At 29.3% G+C, this 17,848-nt stretch overlaps 1 protein-coding gene across 1 annotated transcript; it reads right to left on the bottom strand.

Annotated features, from left to right (window-relative positions):
- Nucleotides 1–342: 342 nt before the first annotated feature.
- LOC111029138 (pancreas transcription factor 1 subunit alpha-like) lies at nt 343–6,954 on the bottom strand. Its single transcript, XM_022308010.1, has 3 exons — nt 6,208–6,954; nt 2,915–3,262; nt 343–693 (listed from the first exon to the last, which is right to left on the bottom strand). Exons 1-3 carry the CDS (start codon nt 6,368–6,370, stop codon nt 518–520), a joined length of 687 nt encoding a protein of 228 aa, XP_022163702.1. The 5' UTR covers nt 6,371–6,954; the 3' UTR covers nt 343–517.
- Nucleotides 6,955–17,848: the final 10,894 nt, after the last annotated feature.

Here is a 17,848-nt window from a genome sequence, read left to right as displayed (position 1 = left end):
TTATAGATTTAAGACATTTCACAATGCCACTGATAGGCGATAGGTAATGTTCTACTAATCAACTATCTACTCCAACCACAAAACGATATTATAACTTATGGGCTATAAATTGCACGGGGGATGATAATAACATCATCATACGCTTATTACCACTGGACACTGTATCACTGACCTATATGTAACTAGTTTCTTACACAATAGAAATTGTAAAAAAATAGGTAGTTATGTATTTTATTTTATTTTAAAGATAGACATGATTAAAATATATAACTGTTAATTGAAAAAAAAATAAACACGCCATACTATATGAACTAACAATATTAAACAATAATAAAACAAGTAGGTATAGGTACCTAATGCCTATACAAAAAATAATACAGTTAATATTAGAGTAAAAATGTTTAAATAGGAGTAAAAACAACTGAATATAGACATAAAGTATGTAAATAACTTATAAATTATAATCTATACATTATAATTAGTAGTCGTCTTATATATTATGTCGAGTGTCGAGTTATTAGGTTTTACTTGAAGATGTCGAACTCGTCGAGGTTGAAGTAGATCCAGAATTACGCGGTGACCCTACTTCAGGCCTCCATAATTTTGCTCGCATTACTCCTGCACTATTTGGACAATTTTCTTTTGCCCTCGACCAAGACAACGAATGTAATGAATATGGAGTCCCAAACGCACCTGAAATTTACAATATGTTATATTATCTACCATGGGTTTTCATTTTATTTGAAGTATTGCGTATAGATATACTCATAATAATAATATAATATATGAACAAAATATTAAAAATATAACTGCAGCAGTTTAGGTACCGATTGTAATTTGAGCTAGCCGCTAGGTACAAAACAAGTTGGTTATTTATTCATCAATTTATTATTTTTGATCAAATAATAAAATACGATATATTTATATACATATATATATAGCCACGCAGTTATGGCGAGAGTATAGCGGTCAAATGGGAATATTGACCCCCCACCTAGACACAAATATTACCCCTGGACTTATGGTAAGGGTTACCTACCCTGTACACCAACATCTTTCAACATCTTGGAAAATATATGGAACTTACACTGTAATTAAAAATAGTTAAAAACTTTGATGATGTAACTACGTAGGTACCTGTAATGTAACGCGTAAACCGAGTACCAGAAAAAACGATTTGTCGTTATTTTGTCAATGAACGCCGTATTAAGTCAAAAATCGATTACATAGAACAACTTAATAAACAACGTTAAGAATTTAGAGGCACCTACGGAATGATACTATCGGTTGAAATATTTTGATGTAGCTCAGCGGTTTGTCAATCAACATTATCGTGTTTAACACGAATCGAAAATTCACAGAGACAATCAATGATTCATAATCGGATTTCGAACATTACAATATTGGCATTTGAATAAAAATGGATAGAAATCCTCAATATTGAAAAATTGTTGAAGGATTTCAATTTAAATTCAAACAGGAAATTACAACTCTATTGAATAATGAATATTAATCTTGTATATGATATTATTAATTATTACCTACCATCACAATTACCTATTTTTCATAATGTACTCTACTTTATTCAAATTAAGACGTAAACCGAGCGGTGGACGAAAACATGTAGTGTCTGAGCATGATTTCCTCACTTTATAGGGGGGGACCTCTGTCACTGATCATATGGACCTTCAATCCTTAGATAACATAGTTGAATATCTCAAAAACTTCTAGTACGAATTTTGATTCTGTTACTTCAAATTTTTCAGAAAAATTATCAGCAGAATAATTTACAGTCGAAAAGGGGCTAGTTGGTGACCTCTGGAAAGTATTTTAATATTACATAATATAATAGCCTTTTTTATAACACGAATATGGTATAATTTAGGTAGGTATTTATTGTTATCAAATGACGATAATTTTAAGAACAGCTATATAGTTAGCAACATTACAACCCTTTAAAAAGGCAACACATGAATTCAACTAATATAGTAATATCATTGCAGATTAAATATTAAATTGATGACTTTAAGTATTTGATAATATAATATTATGATATGATTTATTAAAAGGAATAATATTAGTGACGTAGCTGAGGGCTAGCAGACTGGTGTACCCATTTGATAAAACAAAATAAACAATGTATATACCTAATATATATAATAAATCATAGACCTATTAACTAAGTTAATAGGTCTATGTAATAAATAGTAAAAACTAAATAATATTATATATATTGTTAACTTACTAATTCAGCAAAACGTTGTAATTTATACATTAAGTAATAATTGTGTAATATTAAATGAACATTGTTATTTTTTATCATATAACAACATTTTAATTAAAATAAGGTATATTTACCTATGTATAATCAGATTAATGTTTTTAAACTACCTATCTAAACTACCTTAACAATATTTTAGGGGCTGATTTTGTATTTTTGAGGGGGGGGCAACTTTGTGTGTTACGCCACTGAATAAGACTAAAAAGGATGCATAAAATATTAGTTTGAAATAAGGAATAAGAATTTTACCACATTTTTAAAATTTATATAGGTAGGTACCCACAATAGAGATATAAAAGATATATTCATAAATCGTGAAAATTCATTTTTGAAGTAAAACTTTAAATTATTTTTATACTTTTATATGAAAAATGGTTTTTGGATTGGGATGGTATAAATGAAAGGAAGTTAAGTAAACATTCCTCTTCGTCACCACAAATTAAGTCATATTTACGCCATTGTCATAAATATATATAGGTACCCTGTGGTGTCCGGTATATAATATAGGTATAGTATATAAGTATAAATGGTTTAAGTTAAAACTTGAACGAGTAACAATTAAATGTGTTACTTTCTTCCCTGCGTTAAGTTAAATTTGAAAATTTTAGTTAGGTACTAAAGTCTTAATTTTACCTCTGACAATAAACTTCTTGACAGGTTGTTCTTTGACTTGCACCGGTGGTCTATGTAGGCGACCGGCGATCGTCGTAAGTTTAGCCACGTTCAAAGATGTGACGCCATTTCCTGTCGGTCCTGTGCCGCGGGTCAATTCGGACAGGAAGTTTATGTAACCGATGGCCAACTTCAAGGTGTCCACTTTGGACAAGCGCTTCTCATACGGCAATGTGGGTATGTGCGCCCGAAGCCCTTCGAATGCTTCGTTGATGCTCTGCATGCGCCGCCTTTCACGCAGGTTCGCTGCTTGGCGCTGCTGCGTCTTTTGTCTGTGACACCTTGAACTTTTCTTACGACCTGAACCAACTGCAAAGTGCATTGTAAGTACATTTTAAGAGATATAACAAAAATCATTTAAGCATAAATGTGTTTGAATATCCAATTTCGTCAACATTTTTTTTTTTACTTCAAACGGGCTTAAAACATAAATGTGGTTTCACACTAAACTTTTTTTAAATTCCAATAATTAAAACTTATGAAAAATCTTGTATTCGATTTCCAAGTCTTAGATATTAAAATTAAAAAAACGCCATGCGTTTATTCTTAAAAATAATTTACATGTTATATTTGATTTTGACGAATTTTGTCAAAATTTGAATCTTTAGATGCTTATAAAAAATGTGACTGCATTTTCGATCATTTTTAAGTACTGTAAATGTATAAACAAATATTGTACATTTTTATCATACATAAATCGGAATAAAACTTAAATTATTTTAATTGGTACAAGGCTGAAGGCAAGTATACCTAGGTAGCTACATCTCATTTCCATACTGCATATTAAAACCAAAACCCGGTTACATAATATATGTATATACAATATATACCTTACTTAATACTTATGTGTTAACGTTTTTACTAGTCTATACAACTTGAGTGAATTTTAGATACATTGCAATATTGTATAATTGTTATACAGGGTACCCTCGATTATCCGCGAGTGGACTATCCGCCGTCTTCCACGGAATCATCTACATCCTATATATATATGCAAAATATATATATATACATACATATATTTCCATTAATACATTATAAATCATTGTCGGTTTAATTGGCTGATAATTTGTGATAGCCGATTACTCGATAACGGCGTAAAATACAATACGCTAAAACAAATGTATGTACATATTATGTTATGTTCCTTTAATACTAGACCCTAGAATGTTTTGCGGATTATCTGCGGAATTCGTTTATTAGTGTATCTCCTGCCACCCTATTCCGCGGATAATCGAGAGTACACTGTATAGTTATCATATTTTGTGTTTATAACCAAGGGGTAGGTACGTAAGTTGTAATAATCATTTTATGATTTCCCATATTGATATTATACTATTATAATTAGTCATTAGATATCTATAATATATGGATATTTTTTATTTCATCAAACGGTTTTTACACTAGACGTTATTTGGACGGACGTCAGTAGTGATTTAAATTGTAATGTTACCTATACAAATCTTTAAGTAGTAAGTATTTCATTTTTTTAAATAAATATACTGATATTTTCATTTATAAAAAGTATTTATTTTTAATATAATATTATTATACATTAGATGTGGCAACGTAATTACGATTTTTAAGCTTAATAGTGGTGTTTTTTTTCTGTTGACATTCTCGTAATTAACTCCTTCTTTGTTCAATAGTGTTATTTTAATTGGTATCTACATCGTGCTAAATCCTGTTACAGCTTTATGATCGAAAATTGGCAAATGGTTAAGCCTCGAGGGCAAAGAAAATTCTTGAGTTTCGTTGATTTTCCATTAAAATATACCTATATTTGAACTATACATGTCTATTGGCCGAAGTCTGTCAGACGACTAGAAAATAACCATCATAACGTTTATATTAATAAACTTATATCTGGTTTTAATGATTTACCTACCCTCCATTGGAGCTACTTGGGGGAGCTAGGAGGTTTAAATCGCAAAGAACACCCCAAAAATATCCCTTATTGATTTAGATTTAATAAGGCTACTATGGGTTATTTTAAACTAACAGTTTTGTTAGATGGGCTGCAGCCCCCCCCCCCCCAATAATTTAAAACCTAGTCGCTCCTATGCCTCTTAGACCCTAGTAGATATCAACTTTAGGGAGCAATTCCATTAACAGAGAAACTCAATTCACTTTATCATACCTATTTATTTGACACTATAGAACTACCTTTATAATTCTCCTCGAGAGTTTTCCGAGTGCGTTCAGAATCCTGGTTAAATGTCTCGAGTGCGTTCGAAATAATAAGGTGGCTATATAGTATATACCACTCAAAAACGAGTCCCAAGAAAAAATATCATTTTTTGACGATGATTTTTTATGAATACAATTTTCTTACATGTACTTTTTCTTTATTTCCTTGTTCTCTGAGTGGCCTTTAAAATTGCTATTTTAGTTTCAATCTTACATTTTTTTTAAACATTTTTTTTTCAAAATGTAAATAAATATTTGGACGGTATATGTGTTTAGTTTAAGAATGTACCTACTTGGTTACTTGGAATGAAACATTTACGTGCATTTGTTGTCTTTCCACAACGTTACACTTGTGTTATCTATTCACACTGAATGTGGACATTTAATGTTTCAAAATTAATATAATTTTCCGTCGAATAATCCATAGATGCATTGAGTTCTTTATGTTTTCGAAATTATTGATGTATAAAATGTTCAACAAAACATTTCTCAGCATCTTCTTTACTTAATAGCTGTAAATTGTAATCCATATATATTGTTCAAAAATAAATTTATTTCTGTTTGGTGGCAATTATCTTTACTCAATCAAAAATGTTGTATCAAAAGTCAATACGCCTCATGCTTGTCCTTAGTGGAAGTGACATTCTTTTATAGGTATGTTTGGCCTAACTTTTCGGGTGGCAAGATGAACAGAGTACTTACATAGAATACAGACTGTAACCTCACCAGTAACCGCAGATGCATTCAAGTTATTGGATGTTATTTGTCGATAAGAATGCGGACAATCGGGCAAAAGGTAAAAAGTAAAAACGATACACTTTGGATATCCTCTTTTCAACTATACCTTATAATGAGCCTAGCCAATTAGGATCCTTGCTTTATTTTCTGGGCATTTTTTAAATGTTATTAATTATTATGCGAAACTCAAACATATTAAATTATTATTTTTAATAGATTTACTGGTGTTTTATCCATTATTTGATGATATAAAATACTTTTTCTACTTTAAAACAAATAATTATATTTAATTTACTACTGTCTTATGTGTAAATAGTTACACCTACCACAATTGCTGGAATCGCAGTCACTGTTCAGCGAGCTCGTGCCATCAGACTCGGAACCAGAAGAGTATTCATACAAGAAATAGTCTCTTGTGTATGGTGGTGGGTGATAATGGTGCGCCGTACCATGGTGATTCAATTGATAATGATGTTGATGATGGTCCATCGTTGGGTGTAGTGAGCGTGTAGACGGTTTATTTAAATCGTTATTTTAATATTATAATTGGTAGGTATATATCTAAGTGTGTAGACTGCACAATGCACGGAGACGCGGACAAACACAAGCGGATACCGGAACGCTGCTGCAGAGACTGCCGAATCAACTTGCAAGTATCCAATATACCGAGGCGTGCCAGTTAAAGGACGAGTAGTCGCGATACCACGCCCATACACCGCCCCAATATACACCCTTCCTTCCACCCACGTATAAGTTCGTGACCCTATAAAGTGTACGCATACAATATGATATTTATAATAAAATGCAGGCTGCATTTATATGTTAGGTACTTTCTTCCTTATTCTAATACTTGTATAAAAGTATTTACACCAATTTTAAATTCTTATGCAGTAGTCTGCTGCATCACAATATTTCATACACGTATCTCAGGCATGAGACGAGTGTCCACTACCTATATGGCTAAATAAAACTTGACATTTTTTAATAAATTTGTATTATTTTATAGTAGAATGACAAAGTATTTCAGCAACTCCATTAAAATGTTGATTAAATTTAATATATATTATTGGTAATATAAATAAACTTATACGTATAGACTATATTATATAAAGTACAAAAATTATGGTTATTTTAAATATTGAACTTTATTACATAAGCATAACTATTATACAAATTTAGAACTAAAAATCTTTAGTAAAAAAACTACATGTGATAAATATAATATACTGGTTTGTTGCACAAGTAGTCAAATCCAATTCCGAATATTCATTACCTATGCCAGTAACTATCCCTCCACGGATTTACTTGATTTAAGAAAATTCAAACTAACATCAAGCCATGTAGGAATTAAAACTTGTTGAAGGTATACCATACTTATCTGCCTAATTTAAGCCTAACCATTTGCCAGGCTCAAATCAACTCCCTACTTCAGGAGAACAACTTATAGAAGTATTGAAAAATCACCTCAATACATATAATTATATCCATTGTGAAAAACTCTATCGATGCGCAAGAAAATCGAACAAGAGTTCAATAAGTTCTCATCATTTAAAAAAAATCAATAACTCCCTCAATTTATAAAAAAAATATTACTACCACCTAAATCTAGACGATCTCAGAGATAAAATCTGTACAGACTCATCTAAAATTCAGGATGTATTTATAGTTGGTTCCGCCTTTATTTAGACAGACTTATAGATGATATGCAGGTATAAAATATACTTATTATATTATATACATTATACCTACCTATAAACTGACATATTATAGTGCTGTATTCTGTGTATATATAGAATATACTATATATACTATAACCTTCCTATAGTGGCTATATTTATACAAATAATATACTAATTATTACCATATTATATTAGGCTACATTATTAGTGGTTTATAGATTATGGCTAATTTCTATATTTTTGATTCAATAATAAACCAAATCAATGCATACGATTATATATAATACATAGAAGTTATATATTAATATTATATCTATTGTCTTTGTAGTTACTATACATAAATATCTACATTGAAAGTTGAAAGTTGAAAATCGTTTTAGTAAGTATACAAATCCGTTTTATGCTTCAATTTAATTAAAAATTATATTTTTATTATAGCCTATAACAATCATAAGACAAAACGGCTAATTTTAACAATGTACCAAAAATGTTAAGTTACTTATATTATCCTAGATAAAAGTATCAAACAGTAGATTAAAATGGTAAAAAAAATAGTAACCTAATTATTGTAACCAATTCAATACACCAATAGGCAATGATAAAATAACCCGAGTCAATTACATTTGATTTTAAAAGACGCATAATATTATCATTTTAACGATTAACTATCTACAATTAAATTTTCTATCCAATGAAACTGATTCACAAACCACAGTATCATGCTTTCGTGGTTGACTGAATAAGTCTGTTTTCTATAGTAAATAAAAACAAAAATAATATAAATCATTTAATTCTTAAAGTTAGGAATATATTATTAAGTACCATTAAATCAATACGTTACCTATATTATTTTAAATAAACTGCCTACTTTGCGAATTACTATTCGAACTGTTTATTTACGAACTTTTGTATACCTTTTAAAATACTTAAACAACCCGTTTGATGTATGAAAAATATATGTTAAAATAGACACTCCAACATAGATATATTTTTTTGTTTAAAGTTGTTTAAAAAGTAAAAGTTGAATATCATACAATTTTCAAATGTCTTACTATTTTCAATTATAATTTCTATAGTATTTATAATTAAACTATAGATAATAACTTCAATAGTTTTAAATGATTTTACAAACAATTATTATTATTTAACATGACATTTTCTATTTTTCTACCATATTATACGTATCTATCCTATATGATCTATCTACTTATAAGATTTATAATACCCATTTATGATTATGGCTGTACTTATACCAATAATATATAATCAGGACTTTTCCTATACACGATAATTTTTACTCTAGCAAAATTATTGTGGTATTAAATATTACATATATAGACAGTTATAAGTTATAACAATGAAAATAAAAGAACCGTGGTAGTCGCCGCCTGCTGTATGAAGTTTCGTGTTTATATTGTCATTAACATCCTATAGGCTATAGGTTTCTGTTATATGGATGTGTACATTTGAATTTAATGATGAGTCATTGAATACGAAAACGATTCTGAGACGTTATACTTGCATTTATTTATAAATTATAAGTACCTTTATTTTAGAAAACATTTATACAACTATTTGTAAGTTGAGCGGATGTTTTCCAAAAATACCGTGTACTCGTACATTATATAATATTGAATTATTATTTCATTGTGTAGAAAATTAAAAAAAAAATATAAATAAAGTTGTATATCTCTCACACTAACGCCGGGTTGCATGAACAATCAATGTACAATCATTCAACGATTAATAATGAGCTAATGGTCCTTTAAACATGAGTAAGACATTTAGTGGCCCATGATTGGTCCATTAAATTAATAAATTATGTACATATGAAACCCAGCATCACTATTTCATTACAAGAAAATAATGAAAATCATTATGAGTACCTATACTGCATCTTTAATTTTCATTAAAATATCCTACTTTGGCAACTTTTTAACTTCAAATGCATTTTTTTTCCTTTAAAACATTGTCATAGGCACACAACATAATATTTCTAAGAAACCCTCATTATTATAAAACCATTAGGTACCTACATTTGTTTCCTCTTAGAATCTACAATTTACCATCTCTGATTGAATTTTAATAAAATGCATACATTTGTGCAAATTAAATGTAATTCAAAGTTATACAAATTGTATACTTAAAAATATCAAATTTAATTATTTAACTATTTGTCTTGGCTTATAGGTACACTATCGCTTGAATTTTAATTTAAATACAAATATTATGGTACATCATTTTATACTTTTAAAATTTGAAAACTATACTTAACAAACAGACGCATTTGTTTAACATCTAACTCTCTCTCTCTCTCTCTCTATTTACCTTATGCTGTATGACTATACACTATACATTTTGTGTGTTCGTAAACAGGTGCTATCTTTCCCAGAGGGGTAACAGCAGAAAACAAATCAATGATTCGCTTGCTGTTCTTAAGCGTCACGTCACGTCGTCATATAAACTACACTGTTCGAAATATAAGTGTACGATGCATTTTGTTATATTTATGTAATTATATGTAAATTATATAATTTTTAAGATAAAAAATCAATTATTCTACCATAAATAAACCATATTTTTTCTATATATACCTTTAATAGTATGAATATTAATAGTAGTAAATATTCATATAACCTACTGTCTATATGTAGCAGAAGGTAATTTACAAGTAGATAATATACATCATAAATACAATATAAGCGTAATTAATTTACAAGTAAAAACGATTAAAAAAATTATGTCCATACCGTGTAGGCACTTATTAATTTCATTAATTTAATTTTGATTCAATATTTTAATCATATACCACTATAATACTAGAGTGCAACCCTACCACTATATTGTATAGGTTATAGTCTATAGGTATGTATTGCTATTTTTAAATAAATACTAGTCACCGTACATTGTTATTTTATTTAAACTGTAACACGTGCAACCGATTGGGGCACGTGCTAAGCCACGTGCAAGCGCGTGTAGTGAGTTTCTCTTTCAATATTCACACTTTGTCGCCCATTAAATAACACAAACAACATATCCTACTAAGTTTACAAAAAAAATATTGTTAATTATTAGCAGATAAGGATGAAGTGGTTTGGACTGTTTAGGCCGTTTAGGGTATGGACAATGATGTGATAACACCATCACGTTGAACTGAATGATTATTAATATAATATATTATTTATGTACGTTTAGTACCTATTGGCTATTACCTATATACAATAGTACAATATTTAGGTATACCCACTTTGTTGTAATTTAAAATGATATTTAATATCTAAAAATTTGATAACTAATAGTAATAAATAAATAAAGATATGCTTACATATATATATTTTTTCGTAATATCTTTATTTATTTAATACTATTAGTGATCAAATTCCTAGAGCATTAATTAATGCCTTAATTGTTATTTTAAATTATAACAAAGTGGCACCTAGCGGGAGGCTCCTCGAACCCAAGACCCAAAGATTATATTTCTAGTGCTTAACTACATACAATATATTATATATATTAACGATTTTACCAGATGTTAGCACATCATAACTTAAATAATTGTATGCTAATTTCATTACACTTTAATACAATTATCATTATAAGACACAATTAAACGTTTGAAATCCATAACAATATTTTCTTTCACTAACTTGATTTTCTATACAACATACAATTTTCAAAATATTTTGACTCATGTTGAGTTATTTATGGGCATGTACAATTTTTGATTATTATTGGTTTTTGTTTTAAAACAATGTCGGTGAAAATTTTGCTTGATAAAAAACTTAAAAATTATGAAATACAAGGTTCCTCATAAGTTTTTGTGAGTGGAAAATTAAAAAAAAAGTCAAGCGTACGCCCACAATCATTTTTTATGAGCGCCTGAAGTACGAATTTTAACAACATTTGTAAAAATTACAAACATTTGCAAATTATTTTAAGTTCAAAATTCATAAAAATTGTTCTTATAAATAAACGTAGATACCTACTTGAAATTTAAACCAATAACACCATATGTTCATTTTATCATTTTCTATAAATTTGAAATACTTATACTTGATGTATAGATAGACAGACCGTCTTCCGTTTATTTTACTATACATAAGTATTTACTACTTAATAATATACTTGACTGCCTAGAAACTTAGTACCTACAAAGAATAATTTAAAAATAAGTTATATCCGACATTCTTATTGCTTAGGAATATTTAATGAACCTTATCTGATTTTAAGAGTTATTGCCGTTCAACCGTTATTGTATTATACAAAGTAATATTTTTAAATTTTAAATTTTCATCTCCTTAAATCAGTAATGTGTTTTTTGTTTACTATTGTTTATCCGGTGTATTTGATGTTCCTAATTCCATAATTTAAAATGTTATAATATTTTTTTTTGATAATAGATGTAATATATTATACTCCAACTAAGTAAGCCAGGGAAGTAAATCTGATATATAGTGAATTTCGTATGTATCTCAAGTAGGCCACTCATGGTCGCAATTTCAATAAAAAAGGTGTTGGTGCTGAAGCCCCTTTATTTTTTTCATATTATCTTATGGTTGGATGCCTGCATAATGAATATTAAAATTAAAATAAATATGAAAAATATTGGGGGTGCTAAGCACCCCCAAGCACCCCGCAAATTGGCCACTGCGTAATATATGTGTTAAATTTAAATTCAATGATACCTACATCATTATATGCATTGCATATGAAAAAATTTGAAAACGATTCTGAGAAGGTATAAAAGAAGGTATTCTGAGGTATAAGCTTCTATTTCTAAGGATATTTTGAAATTTACATACATTACTATATTATTTAGTAATTAGTAATTACTGATTCATATCCCGAAGTGGCATCACCTCATTCCACATGTGGTTTGTTTTTTTTCTTTCCTGTTTTTTTTTAAGCCTGACTATGACTTTGACTTTAATTTATTGTACTATTGTACTAACTAGATTGTTAATTTTTTTCTCATAAAAATGCATGTACAAATCTTTTTTAGATGTACCTATAGGCATAAAAAATATAAATACTGATTTTTATTATATCAATGTAAATGTTAGTTTTTTTTAACTTTTGTGTTTATTTATTAAGCCCCTTCCCCGCTAAAAATGCATTTTAGGTACAGCTTTGTCTATAATGTATATATTTTTCATACAAAGATAATATTTCGTGAATTTAATATTATACAAACAATTATATCAATAATAAGTTAAAAAATGACAAAATAATTATATTCAACACATACTGTATCTAATAATTTCATCATTATTGTTTTATTTCTTTTAAATAAAACAATATACGCTTACAATGTTTTCGCATCAAAGAGTTAATCGAATTTATTTTTAAAAAACGAGTTATCACTCATGTTATCTCTACATGAATATAATTTATGAATAATATATAATATATACAATGATGATCCCTCAATGCTCTAGAATAAAGGTTTAATCTTTAGGGTGATCTGCATATGTATAAAAAAAAACAAATCGAAATGCTCGAATTTGGTGATCTCAACGTCGGATTATAAACTTAAACCTTCAAAAAGTAAGAGTGAAAGCATAGTGGGCGCACATATTATTATTATATTCTATGATGTACCTACACGTGTGTGTGTGAGTTTAGATGTGTGGGTGTGACGTAAGCTTTAGACAGCTGCAATATGATTGTATATATGCAGCTATAGGCGATCGCGTAAGGGTCTACCCTATTTATTTTGTCTGTCAGTGTATAATAATATATACGTATATTATACGTGTGTACTGTGTAAAATGTACATATATACACACACACACTCACACTATTCCTTACTACGGTGTTCCCCTTTTTGCGGCATGGGACAATGCATTGTATATAATGCGACCTCAATTTGAACTTAATGTACAATGTATACACCAATTGACCCTTTTTATAATAGCGTGTTGGGGTGAGTTTGGGGGAGTCGCGTAGAGCACCGTTTGATATAGTTGCCAATGTTTCAATAATTATCGAGTAGTGTTTTTTTTTCCATAGACTAATTTTATTGAAACTGCAAGGTGTTTGCGGCACCCTATATCGATATAATGATAACACGCAACCTATATTGTCGTAATAGAGCACCCCTTCACGCTTCGCATTAATACTATAAAATATGCGCCACAACATCCATCGATATATCTATAACACAATATCCGATCATGAATCATGATCCATATAATATTATTGTGTCTATGGTTATGGTTCGTACTTTCATAGGCAACTATATATATAGTTCATGATACTTAAATTTAAGTATAAATATACGAGACAGTTCGTACCTCTGCCGTGGTTAAAACAAAATAGGTATAGGCAATTATTTATTACTATAGTTAACGAATTACGGTTTACCTAAATACTACCTATAGAAAACGAATAAAAATAAATGTTTTCATTATTTATATTATAAACGTATAACATAATTAAATATTAGATTCTTGTAGGCGTGAGCCATAGACTGGGATGATATTTTGATAGAGAGTTTTCTAGAGTTTATTCAAGTCCTTTTAAAAATATAAATTGTATTGTTTTTATTAGTATTGCAATTTACAAGTACGATATATAATTATATATATTAGATAATATATATGTATATTATCTTTCGATATAAATTTTAAAATCTATGATAGGTATTTTCCGTTGTAAATCTGTCAACACATTTAAAGATTCAGGACTGGATTAACGTATATGTGCAGGGTAAGCCATGCCTGCAGGGACTATGTTTTTAGTCCTGCTCTCCTGGAATGCAAATTCGTTGATGGCGAAAAAAATAAGGAAAACATTTATCTTGTCTACTGAAACTGTATCACATAATAAGTTATAACACGTCGTTTTTTACAAGAGTATCCTTCATGGTCACAATATAATTAAAATGAAGCATAAACATTTATGGGTATACAATATGTCTATATACATGTAATATGTATAGTATAGCCATTATAGACTACCTAAGTATAAATTAATACGACTAGGATTATCATCAGCTTAATCCAGCACTGTTAAAATTACATTTTATAGGAAATGTTTCAATGATGTGAAGAAGTGGGGCGTAAGGAAGGCTGTGTAATAAAATAATTTGGCTAGAGATGATAAGTTGTGTCCGTGTACTATGTGGACACCCGCAATAGATATACTCATCTATTTATAATAGATACCTACCACTGCATGTAATATAAGTTATAACCATATATATACATTAAACATATTACCACACACATGCTGTACACGCTATTGTACCAAATCAATAAACAATTGAGTCAAAAATGTAATATTTGGTTTATATAATATACAAGGCAAACATTTTAATGTTTAACTGGCTGTTAATTGTACTCAAAATATCATAATCAGCGGCAGTCTACTCGTATGTATATAGGGGCGTCATTCGGTGATTTGGAGTAAAACCACGGGGTAGCAAGCATCTTGGATAATATTTGAAATTAAATTGTATGTGGTCTAATGCAGCGTTTCCCAAAGTGTGTTCTGCGGAACCTTAGGGTTCCGTGGGACAATGTCAAGGGTTCCGTTAGATGTATGAGATTATTGAGAAAATGTTTGATTGAAAATTTTTTTTTAAACTAAGTTTAATAATGAAAAGTCATTAACAGTATCATTAAAATATTATTTGGACTTGAGAGTTTAAGGAATTGATTTTCCTTTTTTAATTTACAAAAATTGTAGTTGAGTTGGATTAGACATTAGGGTTCCGCGAAACACAAACAATTTTTTAAGGGTGCCGTGGTCGTAAAAGTTTGGGAACCGCTGGTCTAATGAATCCTAGGAGCAGTCAGTAGATAAAATAATAAAATTGGTGAGGGTAGCAATTGCTACCCCCTCACTACCGCATAATGACGACCATAGGTCTATACCACTGTAAAACACGATTGATAATAATATAGTCTATTGGTCTTCATCAACATATACGCATATGATTTTGACCTGCAACTTTGAAGAACTGTTGCCATTTAACTTGAACTAAAATAAAAAAAAAATGAATAAAGAACCTTGTACAATAGGCACAATCCAAAATTAATTGAGAGAATTTGACAGGTAATAATGAAATCGGATATTTTTTCTTGAGAGAATGTCAGCGCACTGTTTTTTTCTCTGGCCCACGCGCAACATGAACAAAGCGAATTTATGCAGAATCTTTTTTTTTTAATGTTTTTGAGAAAACTTGGAGAAAAACTTAAGCTGCCTATTACAAAAACGATAGAGAATAATCTTTTTGATGGTAGGACGATCGATTTGTCAAAATATTGTTTCAAAACAATTTTTAATTATTAAAATGTATAGTCAAATAATAATAAAATATAAAACCGATGTATCATCCTCAAAAATACTATATCCTCTATATTTTTTCATCATAGGTGATTACTGATTTTACTTTAAGGTTACTCAAAAACCATATAAAAAAATGATATTAAATGAAATCGTTTCATCTATATCTAATTGTCTGAGAGAGAAAACAAATATATTGCACTGACATCTTCTTAATTAAGTACTTGATTTATAAGATCATGACGAAAAGCTCACTCTCAATAAATGTGTAAACCGTACTTTAATAATTGATTGGTGTAGCCGTGTAGGAACAAGTGTCATTTGATTATAGACGATATGTGTTTGTGTTAGGTAGGTATTTAGTGTTTTTTCAAGTGAAATATGTTGATAATAAAGATGTGTTTATAACTTCTGAAAAAGTTAAACCCCTAGTTTTACAAAATCTTCATAAATTTCCGTATTTTAATAAAAAGACGGATTTCAAAATGGCTGTGTTACCATTTCGAAAAAAGGATTGTGTGTCCACGAAACAATTAATGAACACAGTCCTGAAATTCTGATTGTCCGTTCTCGTGGAATGATAACGAAAAAATATACCTGTAAGTAGGTACTACGTACTTGGCAGTAAGTAACTAGTAATTATTATGCAAGGAATACCTAGCATGAACTACCTAAAGGTAATGAACAAGGATCAAGGACTAACCGGGTCAGTTAGTTCCTGAACATTTCACCCAAAATCATCTTCATTCTTCATTTGATATATAATTAGTGGTTATCAAGCGGTTTTCAGTTTTAGACGAAACATAATATTTTTAAACTGAATCAGCTCCGGAATTCATTTCTCTCTAATTTACCTTACATTTTTGCCTGCAATTTCATTTCACTAAATTACATGAATTTTAATTTTTAAAACAGATTTCAATTTCTACATAGGAATATTATAGCTATTTTGCCTATGTTTTCATAATCAAGACTATAAGTTTTATAAAGCCCTTTTTACAAATTTAGCATTGTCCAGAGATTACCACAATAAGGTTTTTTAATTTTATCCAAAAACATTTTGTATCTGTGTTTATGTTATAAATTGTCAAATTATTATTAGTTGGTTTAAGTTATATTGTAGTATTAAATAAAACATTTAAAGGCCATTGATTTGATACAATCACACCAATCAATTTCTCCTGTGTTATATTGTTGGATTTCTTGCTTATTTCTTCATTCTCAGACCTGTCATTAAATTTTATTTTTGAGAGACTGTAGCAAATAAACACTATTCGATTTAATATAAGTAAACTATGGTTTAAATTTATAACACTCATCCAGGCTTATTGGTGGAGAATTATAATCAAGACTTGCATTAAAGAAAGAATGAAGACTCACACACATTGGTTGTACACTATTTATATTGTACATACAACCGTTGATACTTTGATAGTATTTATGCTACAACTGTTTCCGACACACTATCAACTAGGTACCTACTCGGGGGGAGATATCAGATAAACAATCTTCTGAGATAGCTGCAAGTAGGTATGGGGTGAGAATGGTGAAATGGTATTTTAAGAAAATTTTAGTACTTGTTATTTTCCCCACCAAATTAAAAGATAAATATAATTTGCTCCTAAATATAAATTTTGATAATCTGCATTTTGTGCCACGACAGAAAACGAAATATGGTATATGTAAAGAAAGATACCTTAAGTATCTTTAAGACCCTTCCTCAAGAGTTGAGGACTTAGATAATGAGTATTATATATTTATATATACATATACTTATTTATTATAACTTATATAGTTATATACTTTACACCATAATACAACTTAACTTTTCTGATCTATAACACCATTAACATTTATTACTAATTTTCTTTATTTTATTTATAAAACTTTTAAACCAGCAAAATTTCACTTATACTGTAACAGCTGAGTACTCAGTGGCGCCGAACACATATGACAAGTGTGGTAAATACCCCAGAACATTTGAAAAGAGGTTGGC

The sequence above is a fragment of the Myzus persicae genome, unplaced genomic scaffold (assembly GCF_001856785.1).
Source record: "Myzus persicae strain clone G006 unplaced genomic scaffold, MPER_G0061.0, whole genome shotgun sequence".
NCBI classification, from domain to species: domain Eukaryota; kingdom Metazoa; phylum Arthropoda; class Insecta; order Hemiptera; family Aphididae; genus Myzus; species Myzus persicae.
This window is presented reverse-complemented; position numbering and strand designations above follow the sequence as displayed.

Excerpts from the sequence above, each read along its gene's own strand:
- LOC111029138 (XM_022308010.1), bottom strand. The coding sequence starts at position 6,370 with ATGGACCATCATCAACATCATTATCAATTGAATCACCATGGTACGGCG. Across the intron at positions 3,263-6,207 it reads CTGCGATTCCAGCAATTGTG|TTGGTTCAGGTCGTAAGAAA; the intron begins GTAGGTGTAACT and ends TGCACTTTGCAG. Across the intron at positions 694-2,914 it reads CAAGAAGTTTATTGTCAGAG|GTGCGTTTGGGACTCCATAT; the intron begins GTAAAATTAAGA and ends TGTAAATTTCAG.